At 49.5% G+C, this 12884-nt stretch overlaps 1 protein-coding gene across 1 annotated transcript in view; it reads left to right on the top strand.

Moving 5' to 3' along the window:
• LOC129387519 (uncharacterized) overlaps window positions 1-12884 on the top strand; it is a 64216-nt gene that overhangs the window by 38245 nt on the left and 13087 nt on the right. The window contains exons 4-5 of the mRNA XM_055076495.1: window positions 2922-3023; window positions 12312-12374. Of these exons, the coding sequence (XP_054932470.1) occupies window positions 2922-3023; window positions 12312-12374 (165 nt within the window). The remainder of the gene's footprint in view (window positions 1-2921; window positions 3024-12311; window positions 12375-12884) is intronic.

Below are 12884 nucleotides of genomic sequence, written 5' to 3'. Positions count from 1 at the left end.
TGTCATCGTGGCTCCCGACTTGTTCTTCCTGTTCGTCACGGGTAGAAGTCCGATCTCTGGGTTAGTTTTTGCATCATGACGTTAGCTCGATGGTCCGCGGCGACGTTGGTGTTGTCTTCGGTTTCGGGCTTGGATCACCGCTTTTCGGGGCTTCCAGTGCATAAACGCCAAACAATTTTACCGGATGTCATGTTGTAGTGACGGTGAAGAACTACGTAGATGTAAAAGCTGTGAGTTGCGGAGTTAATTATTTATTGGGCGAAGTTGTGCCCAGCAAAACAAGTAACACTCGAACAGAAGGTTAGCGGCGAGCAAAGTCAGCGATCGTCGAAAATTTGATCTGCGGGTTTTGTACATGACTCATCGAAAGTTCCAGGGTAATCGCTGGTGCCCGCGTGCCTTCCAGAAACTACTACACAATTTGTGTCGCGCTGAGGATCTGATTATATAAGGTTCGGCGAGAGCATACACAACCCATAGAATCAACTAAAACATTCGAGTAAGTTCAACATTATGATGCAAGCGCTTCTCGCGCTGCGCGATCACTGGAAGTTAGCGGTTGAGGTGCTGTCCCCGAGAAAACGATAGATGAGCACGCGTGACATATTGTTCTCCTACGGAATAAATAGTGTTGTTTCCGCGCACGAGCAAGGTAGCTTTGGTTAGTAATAATAGCATGCTGTTATTGCACTTGTTGACTGGTTGAGTGACCGTCCACGGTCTACGCGAGCGTCCGAAGCAGTGGTAGCTGCCAGCTTATATTAGTGTTCTGTAGAGTGCATTGTCCAAACATGCGGCTTGTTCATACGAAATGTTATTGTTGCGTTAGCAAGTATCTTTTGTGTGTGTGTGTGTGTGTGTGTGTGTGTGTGTCAGAGGATGACAACCGAATGTTTTTGTCGACCTTGTTCGTCCCATTATCTAAGACGCACTCACCCGTCTTACGGAAATTGTGCCTTCACAAGAAGCCGCGGATTCTTTTTATGCGATCCCCTTCGGATATTACTCCTTTACACCGGAAAACAGTAATTTCTGCTAACAGTAACAACTTATATGTATCATGCTGGTCTGCCAAACACAGGGATCGCTGTGTTGAGTAACGCCATTTACCTCGTGCGAAAGAATTTACATAGGCCAAACCGTTCGTCGTATTAATGACCGCCTGTGTGAGCACCACTCCTCCCCGGGGACAGATAACGGTGCAAACTTGCCTCGCCATTGCAGTGAATGTGGCTGTTACCCTTTCTTCAGCAATCTAAAGATTCTTGGTAGGGTCAAGAGCAAACAAGAGCAAGATATCCTGGAAGCGTACTACATCAGTTTGTCAGGTGATGACTGCATTAGTACAACCTCGGTGCGCTTACTTGAAAAAGAATTTGCATTTATAGGTCAGTCACGATGGATGCGATATCTTCTCTTTTCATGCTCTGTGATTAGTGATGCTGTGTTTGCGCATGCTCTGCTTGCCTTGCTGGGACACGCCATATGTAATAAAGCTCAGTTGATAGTCCAGTCGTTGTGGTGTGAACCTCTCTTGTCCTTTCTGCTCTGTGAGTGGTTTTTTTTCCTTCAATCATACAGGAAGCTAGCGTACACATAGTACAGTGATTTCCAGTCTACTGCACTTTAAATGCGTGGGAACGATGCCAAGGGCTAACCAAATATATTTAGCGATTGGCGCTTTCATAATTCGGGGTCGCAATTGGTGGGCCTTACGGGAACATCTACTTTCATCTTTTAGTTTGTAGCGACCGTCCTCTATTAGTGTTCGCCGATCCGCGGAAAACGTTTACCTCGTTTGCCTTGGCTCCACTTGGGGGTCATTGCCCCCTGCTAGCCCGACGGGGGCGCTACCACAGCCACTCGGCAAAGCTGCTTTTACTTCTGAATAAAGCCTGTCGACTCTACGTTCTCAGCGTGTCAAAACGTATTCTCAACCTATCCAACGCGCAGCGATCGGATAAGCAGGATATTTTTTTTAATTCACGCTGGCAATTCGAATGGCCTGGTTTTCTTCTTCGAGTGAATACCCACACAGCCAAAACAAAAAAAGTTCACTGGCGATTACGATAGTCCCTAATGCGAAGTTTGAGCGCAGCTCTAAACGTGTTTTCATTTCGCGGGGTATCACCGCACCGCACCGATCACCGAAACGCTTGCCAGGTCCCCGACGCGCGCCGCTGTATATGGACTGGCCACACAGTTGCCGCTTCCCGGCAAATGCAGCTTACGCAACCGTGATCTTCGCCGGGAAATGTTAACGACGAACACTATGCTCAAACGCCAGCTTTCTGGTTCTTTTTCTTTCCCCAGCTCAGCCGGCGCCGCCGCTGCCGCGGAAGTTCCACCATTCGGTGGAGCTTCAAGGTGGCTTCCTCCGCTTTCCTCCGCGTGCCCCCTTCGCTATCGCCGTCTTTTTCTCGCCGCCCTCCGCGTTCGCTCTTTCATCCTTCGCTGCGCTCGTTCGTCGATTACGAGGTAGGACCAGGGACAACACGCCGACGCTCAACGCAGAAACGGTCGCAAATTTCACAACCCCTATAGACACAAAACGCGGCCGATGATGCGCGTCGCTTGGCTGCGCACCCAAGTGTCCGCGCATTGTAGTTACTGCTGCACCGAAAGGCTACGCAGCGGTGCACCTACGACCTTGGCTTAACATACATAAATTTCACGGAGAACGAGTAGAACACCTTCAAACCATTCCGCAGTGCGCGATAGCAATACATACGCGCCGGTTCGCACAACGCAGAGGGGAGGAAAAGGCTCGCCGCGCGGCCTTTTCTTCCTCGCCCGATGAAAAGGTGTATAGAGAGACACCACCCAGAGCAGATTTCACGCGCATCTATACATACCCATGTGCGCACTCTCCATTACGCGCTTGCATAGGAAGGGCCACTAACTTATTCATATTTTCGTAGGAACCGTACAAAGCCCTGCGTAAATTCTTCTACTGGAACGTGTTTCACCTTGGAGTCGACGTCACGGTAATACTGATCTTCTCCGTCGCTACCCTCACGAAGGTAGGTGTCGGCGTTTCCTTCCAATAACGTTAGTATACTGTTTTTGAATAGATGCAAGCACTTGCTGAGCTGCATAAGGCTAAAAGGCGTGGTGCGCGTTCCTCAGCTGTGGCAGAATCTACTCGCGACGTGACCGTATTTCTGCGGAACTGTTACGCTGCGATAAGATATTGAAGAACATAATAAAGAAATATGAAGTGCACAGCGTCATTTTACTGAATACTTTGCTAGCTGTGAATTTTTCGACGTCCTCATTTTTTGTCGCCAAAGAATACCTTTCACTTGGTGCCTTCTATGAAGTTACAGCTTAGGTGAAATTATTAAATATTTCTGAAAATTTTGCAACAGACCCACTCCGACATTTATAGTGGCTTTAAAAACGGTGCATAATATTTTAGTTTTGTCCGCCTTAGATGTATTATAAGTGCAGCTTACACAACAGTGAGGCGGTTTTTATTGCCGTTAAAGAGTTGTAAACTAGATGGTCGTAGCTTTTATTTCAGAATTTTCAAGAATTTCTTTAGGCCCACGTTAGGAATCCCAGGCTGCAACACGTATCCGGAGTCCCACACTACGGGGTGACTTGTAATGCGATCGGGGTTCTGGTACATTTAGGTTGGAGGATCTCCTGGTTCTGACGTTCTTCGCTATTTATGTGCTTTTTGGTGCATCAGTAACAGGCATCGAAGTTTGTGCTGAATCTTGAAGACTATTATACTCTGCTGGAGATCGTCCCCGCAGAGTTTGCCATGGAAGAGATGGTCTTGGACTCGTCTGATGGCCAACACAGACCACCCATGACATGAAGCAGGTCAATTCTACCGTAGGATCAGACGCTGCTGATTGTGAGCTTTCTGACTCAATATTGTCACGGTACAACGCGGACAGAAGACAGGGAGACGTTCAAGAACAACAGGACAACCTGTTCAAAAAGAACGGAACCGAGGCACGTCTTCTTCGTCCTCTCCTAAATCTCAGCCACCCACTAGACGGAGTCCGATATTGCCCCCATCGTCGTTGTCTTCTAAGTAGAATATACGCGTCATTTGTCCCTCCCTAAAAGAGCATCGCCCCGATGCTAAACCAGAAATGTCACTCGCGGAAGTAAGAGTCTCTCGCATAGTTATTCACTTATATACGGCTTCATGCGACAACCTGCACAAGTTCAGGACGATGCGTGCGGCGCCGCGTACAACTGGCACTATCGGGGACGACCTCGTTCGTGACATCACTGAGTCGGCGCAATACTCGATACGGTCCGAAGTATCGTCTTAGCTTCTCGAAGAGGCCTCGTTTCCGTATGTGTGTCCAAACCCACACTCTGTCGCCGACGTCATAGATGACCATTCGACGGTTAAGATCATAGCGCCCTGAGTCGTAGTCTTGCTGCTGGCAGATCCGCAAGCGTACGAGCTGCCGAGCCTCTTCTGCGCGTTGCGTAAACACATCGGCGTCTGTATCAGTGTCGTCAAAGTCGTGTGGAAGCATTGCATCCAACATCGTTCGTACATCTCGTCCGTGAACAAGAGTGAACGGAGTCATGCGCGTTGTCTCTTGTTTGGCCGTGTTGTATGCAAAGGTGATATAAGGTAGGTTGTCGTCCCAATTTTTCTGTTCAACATCCACGTACATGGAGAGCATGTCTTCAATTGTTTTGTTTAGGCGTTCTGTCAATCCGTTGGTTTGTGGATGGTAGGCGGTTGACTTCCGATGAGACGTTCCACTTAGCAGCAAGACGTGATCTAACAGTGCAGCCGTGAATGCGGTTCCTTGGTCTGTTATTACGACGGTTGGTGCGCCATGTCGCAACACAACATGCTCAATGAAAAAGCGCGGCACCTCGGCTGCTGTACTTCTCTGGATTGCCTTTGTTTGAGCGTAACGTGTGAGATAGTCGGTTGCGACGATAACAAAGCGATTCCCTGCAGTAGAAGTAGGAAGTGGGCCCCATATATCCATTCCGATTTGGTCAAATGATCTTCGAGGAACCTGGACGGGTTGTAGGAGGTCGGCTGCTTTCGACGGAAGCGACTTGCGCCTCTGGCAGTCGAGGCAAGTGCGAACGTGATGTTTCACGGTCGTGGTAAGTCTCGGCCAGTAGTACTTATGCTGCACTCTGGCCAGCGTTCTCGTGTAGGTTAAGTGACCAGAAGTCACCTCGTTGTGACAGGCTTCAAGTACTTCCGTACGAAGAGCTGCAGGCATGACGAGCAGATAGGGGGACCCGGTCGAAGAAAAGTTTCGTTTGTAAAGTACTTTTGCCCGCAAACAAAACAACAGTCCTCTTGCGAAAACTCGAGGCGGTTTCGCAGATCTGCCCTCTAAGTAATTGATGAGTTCAAGCAACTCAGGGTCGTCCCGTTGTTGTTGCGCGATGGTGGATGTGTCCAGAACACAAAGAAATGCCGAGTCTTCTTTGGGAGGAGCAGACGACTCTATCGGCGATCGAAACAGGCAGTCAGCATCCGCATGTCGTTTCCCTGACCTGTACTTGACAGTCATGTCAAACTCTTGCAACCATAGGCTCCAACGCGCCAGTCGTCGCGAAGGATCTTTAAGGTTTGTCAACCAACACAGTGAATGGTGGTCGCTTATGACTGTGAAGTGGCGGCCATACAAATATGGGTGAAATTTCATAACCGCCCATACTACGGCGAGGCATTCTTTCTCAGTCGTGGAGTAATTAGCCTCTGTGCGTGAGAGTGTTCTACTTGCATAGGCAAGTACTCTTTCTCTGCCCTCCTGCTGTTGCACAAGAACAGCTCCCAAGCCAACATTGCTTGCATCAGTGTGGATCAATGTAGAAGCAGTCTTATCAAAGTGAGCAAGCACTGGAGGTGTCTGGAGACGTTCCCGCAAGTCATTGAATGCACCTTGCTCTTCGTCGCCCCATACAAAAGCAACGTCGTCTCTCGTCAGCCTTTTCATTGGATGGTACGGGAAACTGTGCGACGGCGGCAACTTTTTCGGGATCCGGGCGGACACCTGCGTGGCTGACGACGTGACCAAGAAACTGTAGTTCCGCAAAGCCAAAGTGGCACTTCTCCAGTTTCAGGGTAAGGCCGGCGGACCGGATGGACTGCAGAACCGTTTCAAGCCGTTCGAGATGTTCTTCAAATGTTGAGCAGAACACGATGACGTCGTCGAGGTATACTAAGCAGGTTTTCCACTTCAGGCTTGAAAGCACAGTGTCCATGAGGCGTTGGAACGTAGCAGGGGCAGAGCACAAGCCGAAAGGCAAGACCTTAAATTCGTATAGGCCGTCTGCTGTCACAAAAGTTTTCTCACGGTCTCTCGGGTCTACCTCGATTTTCCAATATCCGCTTTTGAAATCCGTTGAAGAGAAGTAACGCGCGTATCAAAGCCTGTCGAGTGAATCGTCTATACGGGGAAGCGGGTACACATCTTTCTTTGTCACCTGATTTAGTTTTCGGTAGTCCACACAGAAACGCAAGCCGCCGTCCTTTTTCTTGGCTAGAACTACAGGAGATGCCCAGGGACTCATTGATGGTTGGATCACGTCGTCTTTAGGCGTTTTTGTCACTTGATGTTGTATGGCTTCACGTTCTCTGGGAGCAACACGATAAGGATTTTGGTGACTTGGTCTTGCGTTATCCTCTGTAATTATTCGGTGCTTTGTTAGAGGTTTCCGACCGACGCTGGACGTCGACGCAAAGCAGTCGCTGAATTTGGCCAGTAGCGTAAGAAGCCGTTCTCGATCGTGTGGCGACAAAGCAGTGCTGACGTCGAGTACAGGAGCTGGGTCTTGCGTAGGTGCTTCTTCGAGTAGTGAACAGCAGCCGCGGACATCCGCAACACGATCAAAATAAGCCATAGCCATGCCCTTTGTAAGGCGTCGTCGCTCTGTGCTAAAATTTGTTAGCAACAGGTTCGTGCGCCCGTCGGTGATATATACGATTCCTCGTGCGACCGAGATACCATGAGTGAACAACAACGTGGCTATTTGGTCGGCAACGCCTTCGCAATGAAACGGCACGTCACATGCTACCGAAACAAGGGTACATGATCGAGGTGGGATGACAACGTCGTCTTCTGTTAGACGAAAGAAGTGGTGTTGCGGCGATAAGCAATAGACTAAACCAGGGCTATTATAAAACGTCACGATGCGATCCGGGATGTTAATTACGGCGCCATTTTTTTGCAGAAAATTCATTCCAATAATCAAATCTTTACAGCACACAGGCAGAACGATGAAAGCGGCCACGAAAGAAGAATCCCCGATATCAATTCTAGAAGTACATATTCCAGTAAACGTCAGTAATTGACCGCCTGCCGTCCTTATGTGAGGTCCCGTCCACGGCGCCTTTACTTTCTTCAGGCGAAGGACGAGTTCCTGACATTCATCATCGAGAAGTCGGCACCAGTGTCCACTAACGCTGTCACTGGCTGTCCGTCCACCAAAACATCAATGTCGGCGCTCACAATTTCTTCGGTGTTTATCGGCTTCACAGCGTTTTGCAGCGGGAGTGTTGGGGGCTTTTTATTGTCTTGCGGCGGGCCTGCAACCTTGCCCCCAGAGGTCGCCGCCTTCAGTTTCCCCGGCGTGGGCTGGGCGACCTTCGTCCTCGGAGGTCAGCAAAAGTACGTCCAGTAGGTGAAGCCATCTGACGTGGAGGGGTTGGAGAACGCGACCGACGAGCGAAATCGGACCTATCGTTGGGCACGGATTGCGTCGTTTTGCGGCGTTGACCAAGGGGCGGTGAACGACGGCTGCTGGTGTGACTGCCGCGGCGACCAAGGAGCGGCTGTTGGAGGCTGGTGGTACGGCGGTGTGGTTGTGACGGGTGGTGGACATCGGACAGCGGCGGCGTAAGTCATGGGACGCTGGTGATCTTGAAAATCGGCTGCCGGGAACGCGTGCCTGATTTCGTCGCGCACCACTTCGGCGATTGATGCTACAGGTCTATCCAACGTCGGTGTCAGAATCTTTTGCACTTCCTCTGTGACAAGCTCTCTGATCAATTCACGCAAGGAATTATGATACCCGGCAGTCCCTGCGGCGACATTGATTGCATTGCTGCTGGACAGGCGATCGTACTGCCTGCACCGTTGATGAAGGGCCCGCTCAATAGCCGCAGCCTCTTTGATAAAGTCAGCGACGGTGACTGGTGGATTCCGCACAAGCCCCGCGAACAACTGCTCTTTTACACCTCGCATGAGGTAGCGCCACTTCCTATCTTCGGTCATGTTCGGGTCGGCTCTACGAAAGAGGCGGGCCATGTCCTCGGCGAACATTGTGACCGACTCATTAGGTTGTTGCAACCGTAGCTCCATCAGCTGCTGGGCGCGGGCGCGTCGGTCGGCACTTGCAAAAGTATCCGTGATCTTCTGCCGAAAGTCATTCCACGTCGTCAGGCTAGCTTCACGGTTCTCGGACCAAGTACGGCCACTGTCGTCAAGGGCGAAATAGACGTGGGAAAGCTTTTGCTGCTCAGTCCACTGGTTAATCTGTGCGACGCGTTCATACTTGTCAAGCCAGTCTTCAATGTCTTCGAAGACTGCACCTCGATAGCGATCGGGAACCAGTGGATGCAGAACGGTTACCTGTTGTGGACTGGGAAACCGGCTGCTTTGGGGTGCTTGCGGTGAGCTGGTTTCGGCGATTACTAGATGTGTGCTGCTGCCGAAGAGAGGTGGTTGAAGCGGGGAAAACTCCGGGGCAAAGCCTAGCAGCCGGCGGCTAAAGCGATGCGCAGGTGTCGTAACTGGTGACAATGCCTCCGGGCTAGATGAACGACTCTCACTCAGAAGGACTCCGGAGCATCAGCCGAACTCAGTACCCCGCACCTCCACCAGTGTCTCGGTACAACGCGGACAGAAGACAAGGAGACGTTCAAGAACAACAGGACAAGCTGTTCAAAAACAAGCGGAACCGAGGCACGTCTTCTCTGTCCTCTCCAGAATCTCAGCCACCCACTAGACGGAGTCCGTCATTGCCCCCATCGTCATTGTCTTCTAAGTAGAATATACGCGTCAATATGTACCATATCGCATGCCCTTATACCTGCCAAGCACCGCCGTTCCAGAAGACAATTAGCGTTCAAAGGCTGGGCTCGTCAAAGTGTATGAAGATACTATCCGAACAGGATAGCGCACAACTCCAGCCTTTGTATCACTGGGAAGCTTTCCACAGGCAGCCTTTCGTAGCAAGGCACTTACAATGTTATAAATGCTTAAAATTGGCCATCTTCTTGCATCTTCCATCCTGTCTGCGCTAAACACGGTAGGAATCACCTTGTAGAGTCCTCTGCAAGTAAGACATAACAGTGTCCTAACTGTAAATGCGAGCATATGACAACAGATAAAAGATGTTCATCATTGAAATATCATTTTAAGGTACTAAAAGAGAAAGCCAAGAAGAAGGCAACAGGAGATGAAAGCTCGCGTCGCCGTCGTGGTGTTCCAGCGACTTGACTGCAAATGCGTCGACTAAGCAAAAAACAATGCGTTAAAAAAAGGACAAAGGAACAACGGATCGAAAAGAGAGGGGCGGTTTCTGCCCCTCAGACTCGTCGTGGCCAGCGGTGCCATCGAGCTCGTCAGACCAAGTCTCTACAAAGGCTGCGACCACAGTGGAGAACACTGCAAACACAGCACATAAACCGGTCTCGGCCAACGATGGTGCGCAACTTGCCAATCTTTTGAAGGTGCTTGTCAACATTATCAGATCTCTAATCGCCGTTCGTCAGACACCAACACCGTCAGCAGCAGAGCAACTTTTCGAGGCCCTCGTTCCAGTCCTCGAGGGCCTTCAATAGACGTGTTACCGGAAATAATCTTAACAGCTGTTCAGCGAACTCGGCCCTTTGTGCTGCAGTGGAATATCAGGTCGCTGCGACTAACAACACGCTGATCTAGTTCGTCGACTCATCGCTATGAAGACTCCACCACATGTTATAGCACTTCAGACTATCGTAAGGAAAGGCGAATATCGACTGCCAGGCTTCGTGCGTTTCCACAGTAATACTCGACGCACGGAACCAGTCTATGGCTCTTTGCAGTGTGTGGACGCGGCGCATTCGCGCCGTATTTCAAAAGCATCAATATACGTACGCACTGACTTGGATTTCACGGTTCTCGGCACAGACGACATCTATGATTGGTGTACCGGTGTTACTGTGAATTTTAGGGCTACGACCACGACGGTGGCATACGTACAACCGGCCTACCAGACACCTCACTACTTGAGTGAATAGTGTCTCGCTGTGGTGCATTGTTTGTGTTGTGAGTACACTTTAATGCCCACCATCAGCGATGGTGTTCCCGGCCCCAGGATAATCATGGAGCAGAGATTAACGAGCTCATCATAAAATTGATCTGCAAGAAATGAAGCACGGTTCACCTACATTTATAGGTAGATGAAAGGAGCATTCTACTATAGAGCTTGCGATATCAACGAGAGATGTGTCCTTAGCCTGGTAATGCGAAGCTGACCCGTGGAGCTCAGATCACCTACCCATTTGGTCAACACCAACACATACTGCGGGCCGACAGACTGCCGTCTGTACAGTGACAAACTGGAACAATTTCCGTCAGCTGATATGAGAGATACCATCTCAAGACACTCTGTTCAAACTGATGAGTGAGAGTTTACAAGCAACGACGGAGTATCGGTAAACCAAACACGGATCTTAAGCTTTTGCGGCTTCGCTCATGTCGACGTCGTGCTTATAGGCGGGCGTAGTGCTCTAAACAAAGCACCGACTCGACTCTGTATGACCGCATTGATGCATCCATACGGCGGCATACAAAACAGCTTCGTCGTAAGAGATGGGCAGCCTTATGCACTTCGCTGCATACTGGAAGTGATTTTGAGTGTACAGCGCATGCTGAAGGCTCTCCGCACTCCCGAAGTCTGCAAGAATCCTACGGCTGCATAGAGACTGGCTAGTCACCAAACGTTCTAGCGGAGCCATTTGCAGACCTTTTCGTGTCTCTTATGTGTAGTGGCACGCCAAATGACGACCTTCCTGATTCGACAAGTCAGACTACAATAACTGCTTCCTATGGTCCAGGCTGCTAGACGGAGGAGGCAGACATCACTCTTGAAGAGCTGCATCACGCGCTCAGCCTTTCTAAACGCCGCACTTCCCCAGGCGAGAACGGAGTGACGTGCCAAGGACTGCGGAACATCCATAAGAGTTATCGTAAGCGTATATTGGACGAGTATAACGAAGTATGGGGGAGAACCTGAGATAACAGCGGAGAAAACAGGAGATAAAGAGATAACAGCGTCAGCCGCCTTTCGGTCTTGATACATGATAAGGAATTTCACTTTCTTGATAGTTACACTTCGTTTAATTTTAACGTTGCCTTTGAAAGCATTAACCCTTGATCTTTGTCACGCATGCACAGCCCCGCTACTCCGTTTTAGCGCGTATATATTTGTTCACTTCCAATGAAATTTTTCAGTTGCGAGTAAGCGCCTTCTCCTGGTTCCTCTCTCCATACTCGTCTTTTCGCGCTTTTACATTTTCAAGCTGCCGCTTTCATTGGGCAGCGCACATCGCTAGTGACGGACTGTCACCTCCTTGGCCTGCGGTGTACGACACTCGACGAATGTTTGTACCGAAGTGGTTGTGCGTCTCCACGCGATCAGGCTCATCGCGCTCTACTTACTTTTCTAAAGGAAATTGACTTAGGTTTTGCCTTTGTAGCCTATTTCTCTTTTTGGTTGAGAGGACGTCAAACAATATTTCTTCTATTTCGACATTTTTAGTGGCGTAACTTGCATTCAGTGCCCTGCTCTGCGTGACCTGTACTGTGTGTTCTGCCTAATTGTTTGAGATTTGTCATCTTATTCTTTCTTTCCTCATCCACCCCCTTCTTCCTAGCTTCTATTTCTATCTACGTTTCTTTCACGTCCCTTTTAAAGAGTAGACAGGCGCTGTGCCCCTTCCGGTGGCAGTTGCCAGCCTACTTCTCGCTTTCAATTTCCTGCCTAGTGTACATAGGTTTCCAAGCCAAATAATGATAATTAAATTAATAATGCTACATAAAATACCAGGGTTTCTACAGAGCGTACGTCCTTGGACTTATCGTTGCCTGCATGCCTCACTGCGTGGGCAGGCTCTACGCCACGTGATCTTTTGCGGGCAGGTGAATGCAGTGAACAAGTCAAGGTTGCCAGATGGGAGGCTGTAAATGCAAACTCACAATTATTCGGCTTAGCTATTTAGGTCTGGTTGTGCATTATCATAAATGCACGAACTTGTAGCATGCTTCGAGAGCTTGCTTCAAGTGGCCTCGGTTTTCTTTTTGTTCCAGTACGACGTCAACGAGGCTTTCGTTTCCATGCCACAATTTATGTTCGTTGCGACGGCATTGCGAGTAAGTTGTGCGCTACTCTCTCTTTCTGTTTGTGAGCGGTTGCGTGTGTTTTTGTTAGCGCGTGCGTGCTTATTTGAGGGTTTGTTTGTGTGTGCTTGCGTGCGTATTTTTGTGCACGTGTTTGCGTGTGCGCGAGTGTTTGTGTGCATAGCTCCTTTTATGCGTGCGCGTGGCTGTGCCGATGTGTTCTTGTGTGTTTGCGCCATCATTATTTGTTTTTTGGCTGTAATGTACCAACTAGTCCAGCAAAAACACCTGCTGTGGGGGAAATAGCGGAAAGAGAGGAGAAGACGGTCTAAGACGGTCTCAACTGTACTATGGTGACTACTTGATACGGAGGGTATTTCGAGACTAAAGAATACGAGATAAGAAATCAAGACATTCGCGCTCGCCTGACGTCATTGATTCGCGCCGTCCGTTACATAGTTATGAAATATCCTTGTCAGCACACAACTTTATATGTCCGAATTCACTTCGGCCTTGCTTTAGGTTCTTTAGATACATAGATAT

Source organism: Dermacentor andersoni, chromosome 2 (genome assembly GCF_023375885.2).
Source record: "Dermacentor andersoni chromosome 2, qqDerAnde1_hic_scaffold, whole genome shotgun sequence".
Lineage (NCBI taxonomy): Eukaryota > Metazoa > Arthropoda > Arachnida > Ixodida > Ixodidae > Dermacentor > Dermacentor andersoni.
This window is presented reverse-complemented; position numbering and strand designations above follow the sequence as displayed.